The 20,385-nt window shown below is 38.2% G+C and overlaps 2 protein-coding genes across 3 annotated transcripts in view; one reads left to right on the forward strand and one right to left on the reverse strand.

Annotated features, from left to right (window-relative positions):
- On the forward strand, positions 1-16,302 carry LOC129259971 (cilia- and flagella-associated protein 97-like). Its single transcript, XM_064114640.1, has 3 exons — positions 1-1,350; positions 11,216-11,372; positions 13,279-16,302. Exons 1-3 carry the CDS (start codon positions 130-132, stop codon positions 13,458-13,460), a joined length of 1,560 nt encoding a protein of 519 aa, XP_063970710.1. The 5' UTR covers positions 1-129; the 3' UTR covers positions 13,461-16,302.
- Positions 15,337-20,385, reverse strand: part of LOC129260915 (probable cysteine--tRNA ligase, mitochondrial) — a 26,135-nt gene continuing 21,086 nt past the window's right edge. The window contains exons 10-15 of one of the 2 annotated variants that reach the window (XR_010296744.1): positions 20,288-20,383; positions 19,437-19,575; positions 18,063-18,178; positions 17,395-17,454; positions 15,820-16,347; positions 15,337-15,489 (exon numbers count right to left, since the gene is read on the reverse strand). Coding sequence is in view for 1 of the 2 variants with exons in the window: in XM_054898920.2 (XP_054754895.2) it covers positions 16,330-16,347; positions 17,395-17,454; positions 18,063-18,178; positions 19,437-19,575; positions 20,288-20,383 (429 nt within the window). In the remaining variant the exon portion in view is untranslated. Of the gene's footprint in view, positions 16,348-17,394; positions 17,455-18,062; positions 18,179-19,436; positions 19,576-20,287; positions 20,384-20,385 lie in introns of both variants that reach the window. The other variant, XM_054898920.2, reaches the window with a different exon arrangement.

Below are 20,385 nucleotides of genomic sequence, written 5' to 3' on the forward strand. Positions count from 1 at the left end.
GACGCTTATGACGTCACAGTTGCTACAACACATATTTCAATCGAGCCCCTGAAAGAACTGTCAATCTGACGATTGATGTGAAGAATTTCAGGCAATTTGGAGGTTTCGAATTAAACTTTGGACGGCAGGATGGACCACAATGGTAGCTCAGAGCCGATAGACTTTGACTTTTTCGATGAAGGTCCATCAACAAAACGCAGTTCAAGATTAGATCCTCCGGATCCAAAACCCAACCGACCACAGAGCGGTAAGCGAAGTGGCAGTGCACGGGGATACGACGGGGACTATGACAGGGAGTCGGTGCGTAGCGTGGCAAGCAGCCGCAGCAGTGTGAGTGTTCGAATTCCAACAGCAACTCCAACTCACGATGATGGTAATGAAGCAGATTATTATTCGGATGACTTTGATGATAGTGATAGAGATGAACATAAGGCAAAGAATGGTAGTGAATCATTTCGTTTTAAAGACGATATTGATGCCTTGAATTCAAAAGGAAATCGGCGTGAGAGAGATGTTCGAAATGGAAAGGCCACCTCAAAAACTGGTTCAAAGTCTCGTCCAAAAACCTCAGTTGGTAGAAGAAGATCATATAGTTCAAGTTCAAATGCATCAACCGAAAGCTCAAGATCAAGCTCTAGTTTTACTTCTGAGTCGAGTGAAAGATCTAGCCACAGAGACAATGACAGTGTGACGGATGTTTCACCTTTGCAAAGTCCGCCTAGTTCGCCTATTCCCAAGCTTGAATATGATGAACAAGAAATGGAGAGGGAATCGGAGAGAATGAGAAGTGTTCACTTTGAAGGAGATGATGTAGACAGTTATAGAGATCCCAATGAAAGACATGCGAAGCCGAAGGGCAGACCCAAATCGTCAAAGCCGAGAGATAGTCGCAAAGTGCCTAAAACTCCTGGTTACTCACATTACAATGAGGATCCTCGTGTGCGAGAAACAGAAGCAAAAGAACTGAGCATGCTGCTACGAGCAGTCCTTGAATTGGATGAAACGCCAAAGGAATCTGATTTGTCAATGCTTCACAAGAATTTAAAGAGACCTGTTTCAGGGAAGAGGAAGAATCGACCGCAGTCAGCTCCTATGCCCCACCAGAGAATGAACATGTCATTCAGTAATGATGAAGTGAAACGTATTGATAGAGATAATAGGAGACTCCTGGATAAGATCATTGGGAAGTCCTCCGAGCCGCCCGCTGCTAACAGAGCAGGTCGAGTCAATAGACCAAGCAGTGCTAAGCGCTATACTCAGTCTACTGGCACTGGTACCCCAGAGAAACCAGTCAGCCATTCAGCAGTTAGGAGGCAGAGAGACCAACGCAAGATTGAAATAGAAAACATGGTTTGTATCTAGATTTTTCCTTTTTAAATGTTAACAATTCGAAATTTGTTTTTTAAAACAAAATTTCCATTCTTGTTTTTTTTTTATAGCTCTATTCAAGCCTTTTGTTGGCAAACCGTTTTCGTTCAGGTAATTCATGTACATGTATATATAAAAGTTACATTTTTCAGATTGGATGGTATGAGTTTTGCATTCAAATGGACAAATCTACACTAACAAAAAAAACATTTGCAATAAACAGATCAACATGCATCATCCAAATGGGATGGAAAAGTGAAAGATTCTGACAATTTGAATTTTTGCTTGTATACACTGATCACATCATAGGCAGTACACAAATGAGGGAACCTATCAAATAATTCTATTTCATTTTGAAGGATGATATTGTTGTTGCTTCTTCTTCTTCTTCAGGTTAAATCTGCCTCCTTCAGGATTGAAGATTCTTGCAGATGGTTTATTTGGCATGTGTGTATGTCCAGGTTTAGGTGTGCAGTGCAAAATATATACAGGTGCAAGTAAAAAGTCCCATCTGATTTAGCTCTGGCCTTCCGCCAGTCTCAGGCGGAAGGCTTTTGGAGAAGAGGCATTGATTTTATTGGGAGGGAGAGTATTCCATGCCTTGATCGTCCTTGGAAAGAAGGATTGACGATGATGCTCTGTCCTGCAGTGTGGTAGCTGGTAGCCGTTCCCTTGTTGCTGTGATCGAGTTCTTGTTGATCCAGTGAGTGGTGTGATGTATTCTTCCACTGGGAAGCTGACAAGATTGTGATGCAGCTTGTACATAAGGACCAGTCTAGAATCCTCCCTACGTTTCTGCAGTGTGGGCCATTCCAGTTCTTCGAGCATAGATGTAACGCTAGAGGTGTTGTGGTATCTGTTAAGCACGAATCTAGCTGCCCGCCTTTGGATCATCTCAATCTGGTGGATAAGACGATTGGTTGATGGATCCCATATCGAAGAACAGTATTCAACGAGGGGCCGTACTAGTACTTTGTAGGCAGTGGCTTTAAGTTCAGGCAGGTTGATGCGGAGGTTTCTGCGTAGGAAGGCAAGGGTGGAATTTGCTTTGCGGCAGATATTATTAACATGCTGGTTCCATTTCAGATCCGATGTTATTGTGACACCTAGATACTTGGAGGCAGCAGTTACTCTCAGTACCGAGTTGTTCAAGGTGTAGATTTGATTGGCCGCATTCCTCTTCCTCGTGACTCTGATGACCTCACATTTCTGGGTGTTTAGTTCCATCATCCAATTTGATGCCCATTCACTGATTTTGTCAAGGTCATCTTGGAGCTGTTGTGTATCTTGCTGGTTCTTGATAGCAAGATAAGTGATTGCGTCATCAGCGAAGAGTCTTACTGGGGATGAGAGTCTATCAGGCAGATCATTGATATAGTGGATGAACAGGCAGGGTCCGAGGACTGAGCCCTGGGGGACGCCTGATATCACATCAATGGTTGATGAATGGTACCCGTCAAGGACTACTTGTTGTTTCCTATGATGTAGGAAGCTTGAAATCCATCCATTGTTCTTATCTCGGATGCCATAGTATTCCAGCTTATGGAGCAGTCTTTGATGCCCGACCTTGTCGAATGCCTTGCTAAAATCCATGACAAGGACATCAGTCTGGAGGCTTTGATCAAGGTTCTTGTGAAGGTCAGAGATAAATCCCAGCAGTTGTAGCTCGCAGGACTTGTTTTGTTGGAAGCCGTGTTGCAGAGGATGAAGGATGTTGTTTGCACTGCTATGTTTCATTATGTTGCTGGCTATAATATGTTCAAGCAGCTTACAACAGATACATGTGAGTGAGATGGGTCTGTAGTTTGATGGGTCTGTTCTGTCGCCTTTCTTGTAGATAGGCACTACATTGGCCTCTCGCCAATCGTGTGGTATCTGACCAGTGTTGTAAGAGATCCTGAAGATAGTGGTCAGAATTGGGGCGATGACATTGGAAAGCTTCTTTAGAACTTGAGGTGATATGCCATCAGGTCCTGGTGCCTTGTGAATCTTGAGGCTCTTCAGAAGTTTCTCCACACCATTGGTTGTTATGATGATCTCTGGCATGTCTGGGTATGGCGATGCATCAGGCAAGAGATGTGGCGGGACTGGCATTTCATTGGTGAAAACCTTCTGGAATTGCTGATTGATAATATCAGCTTTGGCAGTGGAGTCCGTCACTCTCCGTCCCTCAGATTTCAGCTCAGCTATCCCAGTGTTGTCCGTCTGGTTGTGCTTGATAAAACGCCAGAAGCGTTTCATAGAGTTAAACTCGGCTGATTCCTCATCCTCTTCATCCACAGTGAAGATTGACTCAAGGTAATTCCAGTATGCTTTCCTGAGTTCAGCTTGGAGTGTACGCTTGGTGTTCTGCAGCTCTACCTCCATGTTGTGTGGGATGGGACCCTGGTTGTTATTTCTGTGGTGCCTGAATTTCTTCCATACTCTGTCTTTCTTTTTGATGAGTCGTCTGACATGGTTGGTGACCCAGGGTAGGCTGCCTTTAGGGTGTGTCATTTTGTGGGGAATGAAGTTTTCTACTCCCTCCTTGATTGCGTTCTTGAAGGTCATCCACAAATCATTCAGTGTTGAAGTGTTGATTTTGCTATCAATCTCCTCCCATGCAGATATCATGACTTTTTCGAACTCCTTCCAGTCTGCCTTTCCGTAGAGCAGGACTTTTCTCTGCTTTGAATTGCGTCTTGTTGCTTTCAAGTCGACGATGATGAGAGGACAGTCATGATCAGACACTCCAGGCACCACTTGGCTATCAAGGACTAACGTAGGGTTGTTCGTGAGAATGAGGTCCAGCACATTTCGTCCTCTGGTTGGCTCTCTGACGATTTGCGTGAGGCCGCGATCCTCGATGATTGTGCCGAACTTCTGATGTAGGGCTGGATTCCTACAGTTGCCAATCACATGATCCTCCCAGTTCCAACCAGGCAGATTGAAGTCTCCAGCAACAATCACCGAGTGAGTCGGAGGAAGTCTGTTTAGTGACCTCTCAAGTTCAGTAAGGCTGTCTGCATCTCTTTCATGTGGTCTGTAAAACGCTGCAACATGCAGAGTCTTTGCTCCAGCCAGATCAATTCTACACCACAGAATCTCACAGTCTGTCTCAAGTTCAACTTCCCTTACAGCCATGAATTCTTTTTTGGTTGCAATGAAAACTCCTCCATGTGCATCGCCGGGTCTGTCTCGACGTTCGATGTTATACGTATTAGTAGGGAACACCTCACTGCTGCAAATATCTGGCTTCAGCCAGGACTCAGTCCCGACAATGATATCTGGCTCATGTTCCTGGATAAGGAGTAGAAATGCCTGCTTCTTCGCTCTGATACTCTGGCAGTTTACATTAAGTATCTTGAGTGCCCTTGGTCGAGGCTTCTTTGCAGTAGTGGGTTTCTCCTTCGGTCTAATGGGAGTAGAGGTTGACGCTGGAGGACCAATACTCAGAATTGACGTCTCTGAAGCTCTATCCTGTTCATTTTCATCCTTATCGGTAGGCAAAGATATATCTTCATCTCCAATGGTTAAGTGGTTGAAGGGGTTGTAGCTATCAGTGTCAGCTTTGAGTTCAAGGTTAGACATGCTGATATTGTGCATGCCGCACATGTTGCAGATCCACACAACAGAGCTGTTCCCAACTGCGATGTACTCCGCTGTGTTGAAGTGTACGCAATGTGCGTGAAACCACTGATTGCATACCCCGTCGCATTGGATTGCCTTTGTTTTCCATGTTACTGCTCTTTTGCATGCCCCACATGGGAATTTTGGCTTTCTAGGCATGTTTCATCTCAGCTTCTAGGTTTGCAGAAGGCTGTGAACTGCGAGTTTACTTGAGCTCCGGTCAGTTTACATGATGATAAAGCCGCAAGTCCACCTAAGTCAGAGTCTATATCTAGGAATTTACTTTAAATAGCAGAGTAGGGAAGGGTGACAAAATCCTTCATAAGCAGGCAAGTCTTACATTTATGCTAGCTATGTTGTGATTTAGATGCAGGCAGGGTCTAATTCACAGGTCCTCTTGACTGCTAACAATACATCCACTCAGGTAGTGTGCTGACTCCTAAGTTATAACTGCAGACACCAGTGCCAGTAAATACTGAGAAGACAATCAGTATTTCTCCTGGAAATACACCTTAAAGGCTTAAGCTTCACACTATCCAACAAAATTTGCTGAATCAATGATTTGAATCTCTGTTTATTGAATCTAATGAGTAAAAAACCATACCTAGTAACTCCAGAAGAGATTTTGATGAAGGGTGATTTCAATCCAATTGCTTCAGTTCTCTTGACTGCTAACATGAAACTCAGGTAGTGGGACTATGCTTAGACTATGCAGATATGCTGAGAAGACATCCCATGTTTCACCTGGAAATACACCTTCTGAAACTTCACATTTCCCAACAAAATTGGCTAAATCAATGGTTTAAATATCTGATTATCCAATCTAATGAGCAGAAACCAGTAAATTCTCCAGAATATAACGATGAAGGGTGATTTCTATGGAGAGATTGCAGCACACATCCTAGCCCAGCCACACACACACACACTCTTTGCTTTTGGGCCTATTTACAATGTAACACTTAGTAGTCTAGGTCCTCAGTAGAAATTGGTGTTGAGTGAGAACCAAAAGTTAAAGAACTAGTAGGTTGTAATATTACATGTACATTGTACTTATGTATAAGGATCATAAAGTTCAGTTTTCATCTCCACATTGCTTTGATTCCTCATGGAGAATGGAAAATCATTATGAGTTGATCTGGAGATCCTCATCGTCAAAGAAATAGAATATTTGATAGTTTATATTTAAAGGGCAAAAGAAATGCAGTGTGGATTTCATCATTGGCTCGGGCCTCATTTTGCATTCTGTAGACTAGGATTTAGCTGTTTTGTGAAAAGGTACATGTAATTGTAAAATAGCCACTAATGACCACCAATATTGAATTTTGCAACAGAGACATACTGAAGACATTAATGATCATCTCTATAGTGGAAGATCATAAAATTTGATTGAAAATGGTTTGACTGGCATCAATTGCTTTTACCAAATCCAACAAAATAACTGTGACATGCGAGACTTGATAGATAAAACTTTATATGAATGCCACATGCTCGTTAACAAAATATCATATCATTGATAACATTTGCTAAATATCTACATGTAGTTGCACCGTAATAAAGACTCATGAGGAATCAAAGGTTTGAAAAATATCTGGTCAAATTAAGATACATGTATGTAACAAATTCCTGTCATTATTTGGAGTTGAATATATAAATGTTTTCGTTGCAGGCCTTAAAGTCAAATTTGAATTTTTAAAGCCAAATCCACTTTCCGATGGGGCACATTTTAATACTGCAGCACCATTGGGGGAAAAAAAAGGCAACAGTACCCAAGGTTGGGGCATTGAAGCAAATCAAGAGGACATCCATGGTATTGGTATTGCTTGGCTTTAGAGCAATTTAAGCCCTGTTGTTAGCTTTGAAATTTAATTCAATTGACCCGAACAAATAATCCATTGACCAGATTATAGGGATTTACATGAGGTTTGTGGAGATGAGGGGGGGATATGATGTGCACAGAGATGGGAGTTCACTTAAGACTACCTCCATGCTTAAGATGAGGTATTTCATTAACAAGCAGTATAGCAGATTGACGTCTTTTTAAGGCTGGAAAAGCTGCAAAAGTAAAAAATCTGGTAATGAGGGCTCAGAAATTTGGGGATTAAGAAAAATGTGTTGTATGAATTCATGGGAATGCAATTAAAATGAAAAAATCAAGTCCTCATCTTAATGTCCTCATTTTCAATGCCAATAAATTTAGTCAGAATATGCAGCCTCTAATTAATGTGATGATAATTGGAAGTATGACTGAAGCTTTAACCTTTTCATTAATCAAAGTAACCTACATGTAGAGGCCATATCACATACATGTAGCATACGGTTCAATGAATATAACGATATGGAGGGAAGCTGCTCACATATATGTATGACATCACAAATCAAATAATTAAAATTCTAATAACTTTTTTATTCTTCTATGGACTTTTCTCAAACATTTGGCAATACATGTATATTTTAGTATTATTGTATGCACACCTCACATCCCAAGGTCACATCAGGCAAAAAAATATTTTTCATTTTTCAAGGGGGCTACACTACTTTTCACAAATTAACTAGTGCCTTAATCTGCAACATAGGATAACATTAAAATGGATGGTGACCTCCAGGGCTCCTCTTTTTGGTATCCAATTTTCTTTTGAGCATTTCAGGGGCAAAATCACCCCCAGCCAATTTTTCCCTGGATCACATTGGGGGGGGGGGGGAATCATCCCCTGCCCCACCCCTGTAGTACTCCACCTGGATGCACTTGTGTACACTGTTTGCTAATGAATTAGATTTTAGGTACTTTACTGCACTGTTTGAGAAAAAGGATAGATGCTCTTCCAATGAAGCATTATTGTAATGAAGGTCAAGTTTATACTGCACAGTCTTTGATTGTGTGGTTTCTAGGCAACCGTATACCATGTCTGGTGCACAACAATCACTGCATGACAATCAATCAATTCAATACTGCTCAGCTGATATCATTTCATTAATTTTCATTAATTCGATGATACAATAAATGTACACCATTGTACATATCTACATTGGACAATGAAACAAAAAGAAAGAAAAGAAATCAAAATTTAAATTAGTACTGTATTTATTCTCTCCCACTTTTTGTCTCACCTGCATAGCAAAGTGAGACTATAGGCGCCGCTTTTCCGACGGCGGCGGCGTCAACACCAAATCTTAACCAAAGGTTAAGTTTTTGAAATGACAGCATAACTTAGAAATTATATGGACCTAGTTCATGAAACTTGGCCATAAGGTTAATCAAGTATTACTGAACATCCTGCCTGAGTTTCATGTCACATGACCAAGGTCAAAGGTCATTTAGGGTCAATGAACTTACATGTAGACCATGTTGGGGGAATCAACATCAAAATCTTAACCCAAGGTTAAGTTTTTGAAATGTCATCATAACTTAGAAAATATATGGACCTAGTTCATGAAACTTGGACATAAGGTTAATCAAGTATTACTGAACATCCTGCATGAGTTTCACGTCACATAACCAAGGTCAAAGGTCATTTAGGGTCAATGAACTATGGCCAAATTGGGGGTATCTGTTGAATTACCATCATAACTTTGAAAGTTTATGGAGCTGATTCATGAAACTTAGACATGATAGTAATCAAGTATCACTAAACATCCTGTGCAAGTTTTAGGTCACATGATTAAGGTCAAAGGTCATTTAGGGTCAATGAACTTTGGCCAAATTGGGGGTATTTGTTGAATTACCATCATAATAACTTTGAAAGTATATTGGTCTAGTTCATAAAACTTGGACATAAGAGTCGTCAAGTATCACTGAACATCTCATGCGAGTTTCAGGTCACATGACCAAAGTCAAAGGTCATTTAAGGTCATTGAACTTTGGCCATTTTAGAGGTAATTATTGGATTGCTGTCATAACTTTCAAAGTTTATTGATATAGTGTATAAAATGTGGATATAGGGGTAATCAAGTATCACAGACAAGTTTTAGGTCACATTATCAAGGGCAAATGTCAACGAACGTAGTATTGTATCATATGAATGGTGTTTTTTTGTGAATAATTATTTAAAAAAAGGTTGTTTTTCAAAGTCAGCACAGCTGCTATATTGAATTGCGTGATGCAGGTGAGACCGCCAGAGGCATTCCACTTGTTATTTATAGTTTTTAATCAACATTTTTTTTTATATTTATAAGTTGAAGTTCATAATGATTCTTATTATCCATTAATAATCCATAGGAAAATCACATCTGTACTGCACATAGAATAATTTTTATGTGCAGTGTGGATGGTTATTGAATTAAAAATGCAAGGTAATGGAGAGGCATACATTAGATGCAAGGTACAGATCTCATGTTTTACCTGAATGAGATCAGAGACCATGATGTTGCTGTGAATAATTGAGTTGGGTTGAACACAAAAGTCCACCCTCGGTTGTATGATTGATGAAAGGAACTCCAACTCCATTAGGACATCAAACCAAAGTGTCATTACTATTGTTACTATGGTTACCTGTCTAAACAGACATCCACTTACATGTAGATTGGTACTGCATGATGTCAGAGACCTGGTTGAATTCAAATGAGGAATTAATCCAATTACTGGTGGTGGTGGTGGTGTTAATGGCTAATAACATGTTAATTACCTTCACGTTCGATCGTTTACTAGTAAACATATTAGAATCATATTCCTTGACCTCTTGACCTCTTCTGCTTTTTTTTCCACCCCGATGAACTCTTGTCTTTTTTCTTCATTTTTGTCTCGCCTGCATAGCAGAGCGAGACTATAGGCGCCGCTTTTCCGACGAAGGTTAAGTTTTTGAAATGACATCATAACTTAGAAAGTATATGGACCTAGTTCATGAAACTTGGGCATAAGGTTAATCAAGTATTAGTAACCATCCTGCGTGAGTTTCAGGTCACATGACCAAGGTCAAAGGTCATTTAGGGTCAATGAACTTTGGTCAAGTTGGGGGTATTTGTTGAATTACTATCATAACTTTGAAAATTTATGGATCTAGTTCATGAAACTTGGACATAAGAGTAATCGAGTATCACTGAACATCTTGTACGAGTTTCAGGTCACATGACCATGGTCAAAGGTCATTTAAGGTCAATGAACTTTGGCTGTGTTGGGGTATTTGTTGAATTACCATCCTAACTCTGAAGTTTATGGATCTATTTCATAAAACTTGGGATATAAGAGTAATCAAGTATCACTAAACATCCCCTGTGAGTTTCAGGTCACAAAACCAAGGTCAAAGGTCAGTTAAGGTCAATAAACTTAGGCCATATGTTGGGGTAATTGTTGAATTGCCATCATAACTTTGAAAGTTTATGGATAGAGTGAATGAAATGTGGACATGGGTGTATTTGACCATATGAATGGTGTTTTTGTGAATGATTATTTTATAGTAGTTTTCAAAGCTAGCACTGCTGCTATATTAAATTGCGTAATGCAGGCGAGACTGCCGAGGCGTTCCACTTGTTATTTTCTTCTCCCCTTTTTGTTCTTTCTTTATCTTATTACTCGTGAACACTACACATCCCCAACTTGATTCTCCTTTTATGTACATTCTTCGAGTTACTAGTATGTACTTCATTTGGGTTTGTTGCTCGGATGATCGTGAATGTGAGTGCCCATAATTCATATGCGCATATTTGGCTGTAATGCATTAATTCTATGGGATCCAAAATTGAGGCTTGCTATCTCTCTCTCTACTTTCTATGCATCATTAATAATTTCTGCTCACATGTGCGGTCTGTTTGTACTGTATACAGGTTTAACTTTTTGTTAAAAAAAAGAATTATTTTACTCTCTGTTTCTTTTATTATGCATCCCTATTTTATTCATGTTCTCTCCCCCCATGAGAACTTAATAAATACATGGAGCTGAAATGATGTGAAGTATTAATGATGATGATAATGGTAATAATGATAATAATTATAGTAATAATGATAAAAGTGGCAATAATAATGATAATAATAATAGCACTCGTACTTTATCCTCTTAACAGAATGGTGAAGTCACAATTTCTCTGGCTTCATTAAAATAAAAACTAAATCAAAAATAAATCTATACAAGTAGAAATACAGAATTAATATGAATTTCGTCAAAATATTGTTTAATTTGTTTCTAAAATGTAAATATTGGATAAAATAATAATTCATTACACTGCTAATCTGCAACAGATTTCTGTGCTTGTAAGAGTTTCAATTTCAGCGGTCTGACCTAAACCGGAATTAATTTGGTTTCTTCTTGTAGCAAATCTTGAAGCGTATTGAGGCAGCGAGGGCTACTCCTCAAGTGAAGAAGGACGCACTAATGAAAGATTATCATCAGCAGATGCAGTATGCTACACAGGTCTCCAAGACCCCTGGAGGACCTCCTAGATCGAGACCATCCAGTGCCAAGCGATCAGGTATTAAACACACAACTCTTAAATTTGATTACAATTGTGTAGGAAAATCAAAATTAGAATTTAAACTTTGCCTACATGTCAGTGAAGGTAGAACCCCAGGTGGTGGTTTCATAAAGCTGTTCATAAATGACAACTGGGGACTGTTTCATGAAAGTTGTCAGCACTGACAAGTTGTCTTTCTCTGACAGTTACCATAGTAACAGTCAGAGGCCAGTGCCTTTCAGCCAATCAGAACCAAGGATTTCACTGAAATTGTCAGCACTGACAAGTTTGCTGACAACTTTCATGAAACACCCACCTGGCTTTACCTCAGACTGGTGACCCTTTTTTGTGTGTTTAATGATATCTAACTATGATAACTAATTATGTAGTTGACATTCTAAGAACAGGTTTCAGTGCTTAAAGTTGTGCTTAACTTTACGAACAGCTTTATGAAACTCATCCTGGACCCCGTCTTACAAAGAGTTACGATTGGAGTTACGATTGATCCAATCAATCGTAACTCTATGGAAATCCATCAGTGTCATAATTTTTTCAACAGCAAATGTGCACAATGTCCTTTGTAAACAAAGAGAAGCACAGTGAATTTTCAAGACAACGATGAATGCATGAATATACATAATACCTAGAAATATTTTGAACAAACATGCATAAATAGATGTTGACATTGCTGGCTGTCCATAGTTGCGATATATCGGATCAACCGCAACTCTTTGTAAGACGGGGCCCTGGTGTAGTGATCACGCATACCCAATAAATCAGCGAAATATTGGGAGTGACCTGTGGTGGTTTGAGTGACTCACTTTTTGCTTCTCATGCATAGGTGATGCCAAATTAATGATATTATGATAATATTAATGATTATCTCTTTTGTTTATGTTAAAGCTCGTCTTCAGTTTTGGTAAATCCCCCCACAAGTGCATGTCGCTATTTCATTACAAGTTTACATTCATGCATGTGCCCCAAAACGGTTGTGGTGTGAAGGTTATAAAATAGAGATGTGTGTTATTGGATATATCTATTGATTTTACATCATAACTTAATTTGATCGAATGGCTGATCAAAATAGAATATCTGCCTGTTTTGTCTTCTTTAACACCTTTTCAAGCATGGTATGATTATAATCTTTTTATAAGTAGCCTTCTGATATCTAATTATTAAAGATGTAAACTAGTGCTCACATGGTTATTTTAAATAAAAATAAAACCATTACAGAGAGGGGGGGGGGCTAGATTAAAATTTAAATCTTAAACCACCATGTTCTAATTCTAATTAAAGTGCATTTGACGACTACTACGGTAACATAAAATTGTAATGTTCGATGATACTTGAGTTTTGTTCACATTACTGCCCCTTTAGCTAAGCCAAAGACAAGCTTTAAAGTAGAACATATTCCATTAGTTCTATCAGAACCAACTTTTGCATGATTGACTATATATTATTACATGTACTCAGATTGTACTGTACATGTAGTTGTATTGGACATTTTTGGACTCCACAAGGCACAACAAAATAATTTTGTCTGGAGAGATTGCCAACTTAAATACATCTTCTTTGGCCAAACCTAATGACTTTTTCCCAACCACCCGATTTTGCTGAGTTTGTCTTCATTTCCTTTGAGAGAAAAAACAAAACAATGAACTTTTGACATTTCATTTAAAAAATCAAATTATTTGGGGGATATTCTTTGAGCAGACAGTTTGTTCTTTACATTTTGTGCAAAAAGTTGCATATCTCTTGGCTGTCAGTATACTCTTTGATCACTGTAAACAAAATAAAATTTTCTTTTGTCTTTAATTGGGGGGGGGGGGGGTCCAAGTTGACAACAAATGAATTGACAATTATGCTATATTTGTTTGATTTTTCTGAAATTTGTCACTTCATTTCTCCTGTGTGTTTAACATAGGTAAAGCATACAGCACCAGTGGGATGAACAGGGCATCAAGTATGTCTAGTCTTGGTACAGAGTTCAGTGCAGACACCTTTACTTCATCAAGTACTAGCCGCTCTCGACCCAGGAGTGCAAAATGGTCTGGATATAAAGCTGGTAGACCTGCGTGGGATGAACGCTTCTACCTTGATGATTAAATGTAAAAGGATGTGTTTCATATCAAAGTGTGAATGTTTGATTGGGAATTTAGCCCCTGGTTGGAATCAGCACCGCTTGAATTTCATTTGTGTGATTGAGAGGAGACCTCAATGAAACAGTCCATATTTAAAAATGAGCCCTATGGGAATTTTTGCCTCAACATGTATGGCAATTGCCGTCAGTGGCAGATCCAGAATTTCTAAGGGGAGGTGGCCTAAACAGTCACCCCCTTAGAAATTAAATGACAAGCATGGTTAAAGATTTGTTAACAATTTTCGGCATTAGTCCTATTTGTTTAAGATCGCTATGCTCGATCTGTAGTGAAAATTTGTTAATTATAATTTCCTCCTATTAAAGCCTCTTTATTTACAAGGTTACTTGCTACTTTCCTGTCATTTTTTGTCAAGCGCCCCCCCCCCCAAAAAAAAAAGTCACTTTAATTACACCCCCTGAGTCAATGTGGATGGAGGGGAATGTACTCAGAATTATTGGGGGAATTTTCATACACTCTTTTCTATTGTATTTTTAAACAATATCAACCCCCCCTTCCCGATCTGCCACTGATTGCTCATGCCCTATTATGTTGTAGTACAACTTACATGGAAGGTTGATTTTGTGGTTCAAAATATGCGGGGGTTGGGATTAGTGTTTTGGTTTTGTTTAGCGTTACTTGGCGTAACATTTACACATACACAAAAATAAATGTCAGTCCCTTTAACAAATGCACAGGGATCATTTCCAATTTCCTGAAATCAATGTGTGAGGGAGTGAAGCAACCGAGGGGTGTCACCCATTTTACAGCATGGATTTTTTTTCTTTTTGGTTTTTTCGAGAGGATCATGGATTCTGAATGAACTGCATGTACACACACACAAGTGTGTACATTATGGATAGAGAGAATGGAAGCATTCCTATATTTGCACACTTGCAGAGATGAGAAAATATATATTTTTTTTTGAAATGCGGCATCCATGATTATCAGTCTTTTGAAGTTTGTTACTCTGCTTCATTTTGGTGTTCTATACATGTATTCATCACTTCCTAAAAGGCAACAAAAATAATCTCCAAAACTGCACATTAACTCAAAATGTATTCATACGTTTATAGGGACCTGATAACATACCACATATCATTTGGCTAATACTCAACTTGTCTTTCAAATAAGTTCTACAAGTCTCGACTCTATTGTATTAATCATTGTGCCTTTTTGTGTGGAGCCATTCAAAGTAATTTCAGTAAAATCAGATCAGTTATTGCATACCTGCTTTAGATTTAAGTATATGTTCTTGTAATGTGCAACAAGTAAAATATGTCTAAATAGTAAATGTGACATCTCAGAAAAGTTTGAGATTATTCTTTGTCTCTGAATAAAACCAGTAATAGTCATTTCAAAGTCATATTCATATGAATACTGTAAGATTTTTTTTTTCACTAGGTAGGGGCATTCTCGAGAAATTGTTTTTGATATAGGGCCACGTAAGACAAAAATTAGTATTGTAATTAAATGGATGATTACGCATATTAATTGATTTTATCAATCATAAAAATTGATCTAACAATCAAAAAGTTTTGTCTTGCAGAGCATCAGTGTCTTGTGGAAACCTTTGTATTGTGATATTGTTGAATGGTTTTAATTGTGTTGAACTTTATTTAAGACAGGACTATTATATAAGTAGCAAAAAGTAAAACTTGGCATTGTTTAGCAATATTCATCTGCAATAGTATTGTGATAGCTCGGTATTTCAATTTTTGCATCTAGCCATTTGAATAGAAACATGTTTTGTTCCTGATTTCCATTTGAAAATGAACAGTACATTTACGTTTGTTTAATAAATTCACAGTACAATTGAATAAATAGAGCAGATTCCTTGTATATTTAGATATTCTTAACTTTATTAACAAATCACATGTACATTATATGACAAATTCTTCCATATAAATGATGATCTTTGATATATTTCTTTTCAATCCTACAGTCACACCCCCCCTGCAACTGCTTAAATAAATCCCATTGTATGAAAATTAAGGCTCTGTCACAACGTTCCGTGCAAGCCATGTGGGTGATTGCCCGCATCAAAGCTTTGAACATGTTCAAAACTTTTCTGTGTGCAAATCAGACTCGCGTGCACTTCTGAAGGCAACTGCATGTCACATACGTGCGAGATACTGTCAATGCGGGCAACCTGTGGGTAGCAAAAATATTTTCGCAAGTCACACGCAATGCTTGCACGGAATGATGTAACAGAGCCTTTAGTAATTATTATTTCTATCAATAATACTTGATTTTTACCCTCTTACTGAGCTATGATGCCATTGGTGGTAGAGTTTAATCATAAAGATATGTATTATACAAAATGCCTCTGATACTGTAATTTAATGTTTAGAGTCCAATCTCTTCATTATTGTAAACCATTAGCAACTGCCATAGTGTTATAATAATTATTGTAATGAAAATAAAAATATTTTATCAGCTGTTTCAGTATTAAATGTATATGTCACAGGAAATAAAAGTAAAAGTAGAAAAGGACATAAATATGCAAAATGAAAAAGTTACAATTCCATCTGGGCCCCATTGCACAGAAAATACAAGCATGGTAAACGTTACCATCCATTGGTGACTTCCATTGAATCCTTGTTTTGGATTGACTGTTGAGCTTTGTTACCATGGTAGTTGCAAGTGGATGACAGAGTTATCATGATTTAGAACATTAATTATAAATCAACATTATAAAATTTTATAACCAATGTTACAATGTTTGTAATGTATCTCATGTAAATAAGATCTCTATATGTGCTTGCTTTGCTTGCTGTGTGGATTATACATGTTGCAATCAAAATCAATTCAATGTCCCTGTTGAGTTATTCTTGTCACCTGTCTGTTCCATCCTGCAACAATGAAAGAAAGAAAGAGAGATAAAAAGATAGAAAGACAGATAGTTACATAGACATTGGAAGAGAGAGGAGGGGAAAGATAGAAAAGTGAGAGGGATTGATAAAAAAGATAAAGAGAGAGATGGATGAGACAGAAATGTGAAAGCATTAATAAGCAATATCAATAATTTGAAATGATTAAGGAGAAAGAGAGTACCTAGGTAGAATAAATTCAGAAAGAAATTCCATATTTTCAATTACGAAAAACGCCCTTGATAATAAAATTGCATTTTAAGAGTGAAAGGGCATCAAAAAGTTGAGAAGTAGAAGTGGCAATCACTGATGGCTGTAAGTCCAGACATTGCATTGCACTGAAGGCCTTTGTGTACAGTATGAAGATGCAGAGTACATGATGCTAAACAATTGATATCCAACTGTCAACATTGATTAAAATGACACAGGCTTTGTCAGTGGTACATTGGTATTCCATTATTTCTATTGATCATAACAGTCCAAGTATACAGTAGTGATTTTTTAGATGGGTACACCCTATCCTTTACACGATCATTGTATTTTACTCCACCTTAACTTGTTTTATATCCTTAACTTATAATTCCTTAACTTGTTTTATATCGTATTATGGAAAATCAAAATGATACAAACATTAGCAAACAGGTGACTATTACAATACTGAAGTCATCTCTTGAGACCACAGAGATCTGTTTAATTTAATAGTATGTGTTGCAAGGATATATTTGCAATCAACCGCAGATTCTCAGTTGCAAATTTACAATCAATAGATCAAATCAGATTACACTCCCTGTTGCAAGAATCGGTTCAGAAATCAATCACAAAATTACAATTGATTTAGGGACTGAAAATAGACTTGCAATTGATCGCAAGTTTCTTGCAAAGCCCCATTTGACGAACTCCATCTTAGAAGATGTTATTAACATGTTTTGCATATTCTAGTCTGTGATAATGCTCTTGAGTTTATTGGACTAGAATGAAAAGTGAAATTATGCAGTCTACTCTATGTGGGACTAACAATGTATATCATACCTCTGTTTTCACTTGTTTTGTTTTCTCTACAAATTCCCATGTGGCTGATGCTCCCCGATCCTAAGGAATAAGACAGAAGAAAAGATAATTTAATCAACCCTGGGGGACTGCCATTCTGTGTGGATGAAATGTATTAAAAGCCTCCATTAACAACGACGAGATGCAGTCTTACAATGACAATTAGCATAATAATAATATGCAACATTTACATAGCGCTTAATACCCTAGATTTATCACAGCCACCCTGATCAGGTACTCGAGCATTCAAGGTATTCCTTCCCACAGAGTCCCAATTTACTACACCTGGGAGGAGAGTGATAAATGTTGATAAATGCCTTGCCAAAGGACGTGAGTGCAATGGTGGGATTCGAACCCCAGACCTTTAGGTTCAAAGTCCAGAAACTTACCCACTGAGTCAAGGCACATCTCATTATTTGAGGCGCAATTTTTACAAATTTGAAACGCAACATCTTCAGAAATCAATATCCTCTGAAGTCAATACTTCCTGATACACCTTCACAAAGTAAGTGCATGCAATAGTTAGAATTATGGGTCTCATCAATGAGCATATAGATATTTTGACTATATCGGTTGGCACAACCTGTGTTTGCCGTTTCACAAAATGATACCTTTGAATGTCCACAATAAGACAAACCCAGATCATTTACCTTAATCTGTATACCATTCTGAGCTAGCGTATCTCTAACATGATCGCATGCGTTGAGCAGTGGAGCCCTCTCTTTCATCAGTTTCTTTCTCCTCAGCCTCATTTCCTCAGAATCTCCTAAAAAGTGTAAGGAAAGATGGTATGGAGAAAAAAATTTAACATGCGCCATTATACATCATGACTAAATGCTCACAGTGTAGTTAAGACAAATATGACAGTTCAAGATTCAATATTATTTCAACATTCATCAAACTTTATACCATAAAAAACAATTCCATATTTGAATTGGAATGGACTGAAAAAGATTTGACGACCATAAGAGGGCTAAAATCATTACAAAAACACAAAAATTACCATCTGATTGTGATTTTTTGCATGGTCAGCCCTTCCCTTTTGGCTCAGCCCCCCCCCCCCCCCCCACTTTCAAATCCATTCAGAGGCCCTGTCCTACACTTTTGTAAAATTGGAATGCTTGATGATACTCGGACAAGTATAGTTTACATTACTGACCCTGGTCAATACTTAACCCTATCTTAACTGGGCTATTTCGGACCAGTATATATTGGGGGGGGGGGGGGGGTCAATTTGATCCCCCCTCAGATCTCGGCCGCTGATTGCGCAATCGCCGCGAAAATTTGCAAGCGCGTAGAGCCGGATTTAAACTACAAGAGTGTATAGCAAAATTTTCAAAACAATTAAAAAAAATATTTTTTATTAATTAATTATGCAAATAAGCATATGAAATTTGCCATAAATTTGGTTTTTGTGCATGTATTTGCCTTGAACTCAATTTATATAGCTAGTAGAATGCTAATTTTTGGTGGGAGTATCAATTATTACATTTCTAACAAATATCTACAAAAAAATAGCAAAAATATAATTAATTTCTTATGTATTTTATTGTTTTTAAATTCTTATGTATTTCTTTGTTTTTTTCAAACCTTTTCCCGATGAACTTTGCCGAGGACCCTTTTGCGATCATAAAATAAATCCATTTAAACCAACAAAACAAAAAAAATCATACATTTATGATTTTTGGTTGAAAAACACAATTTGCATTTACTTTTTACACGGAATCACGTTTTTGAGCAATTTCTGGTCTGACTTACAAAACGTTGCATAATTTTGGAACTGCGTACCCGGGCGTCGCAAATTTGGTCTCAAAAGATGCGCAAGACTTGAAAGTAAAAAGTCAGTGATCGGCGCAGTCAAAAAAATTCGTGCGGCGACGTAGTGACAAAATTTGTTGAGGGGGGGTCAAATTGACCCCCCCAGTTTAATAAGGGTTAATGCCGGTTTTATAGGTAGTGAGTACATGTATGTGCTGTTGTTAGCGATTCACAACTAACATAAACAATTCATCCATTACACTTACCATTGCTGCTCTGAATTACACTTGATATCCCATGATCCTCTTGGTCAGTGAGGGCCCATCGACGGACATCCTGTCTAAAGTTGACAAGAGTGTCTAGAGCAGTGTTCATTGCTTGGGATGAATGATCAGAATGAGTACCCTGGAAAAAATACACACACATGGAGCAGTTTTCAATATCATTTATATGTCACTTGAGTCTATAAACCATAACTTTACATTACGTCAAACCCCCGTTTGGAGAAAGACTGCAGTTCAGATTGCAAACTGCGGTGTTATACCCCATTTTCCATTTGGGATCTCCCAAAAATCATTTCCAAGCCCTTATCAACCGCGCTTGGCCAGGTAATCCAGGGGGTAATCCCCGCTGTCTCAATTTCACCTCCACAGGCCAGAGCGTTGAGCAAAGGACGAAAAGATAAACAACAGCTGTGCTATTACGTAAGACTTCTCTGCCTGTAGTAGGACCTTTGGAATGAAATTATTGTATTCGATATTTAATCACGTTTTCAAAGGCATATGTATTCAGTAATCCAATGTTAGTCCATTTTCAATTTCGAACGAAGAAAATCGACCTCGAAATAAGGAAAGTAAGCGAATAAAAATGACGGCATGCTTTGCAGCTAGGACCGCACTCAGCGCTGCGCATGCATCCCATCATGTGTGGCCCCCTGCTGTGACTGTATATGCCGGGCTGTTGTGTTATCTTCGGACCGAAATTGATGAGAAGGGAAACTGGGGTATAGTGTTCTCAATTGGAAGTTTTTCGTCACGAGATCAGTTTTTTACTTTATCAGTTCAGAATATTGGCCAATGTACTTAATTTAGAAACTGACCAACAAGCAGAAACTTACTGATCTTGTAGACATTTGTAATCCTAAGTTAGATAAGACTTGGTTGATATATGTAGCTACAGCTGCAACCGCCCCTGGGCTACGACTTGACGTCTCCT

The sequence above is a fragment of the Lytechinus pictus genome, unplaced genomic scaffold (assembly GCF_037042905.1).
Source record: "Lytechinus pictus isolate F3 Inbred unplaced genomic scaffold, Lp3.0 scaffold_19, whole genome shotgun sequence".
In the NCBI taxonomy this organism is placed as follows: Eukaryota; Metazoa; Echinodermata; class Echinoidea; order Temnopleuroida; family Toxopneustidae; genus Lytechinus; species Lytechinus pictus.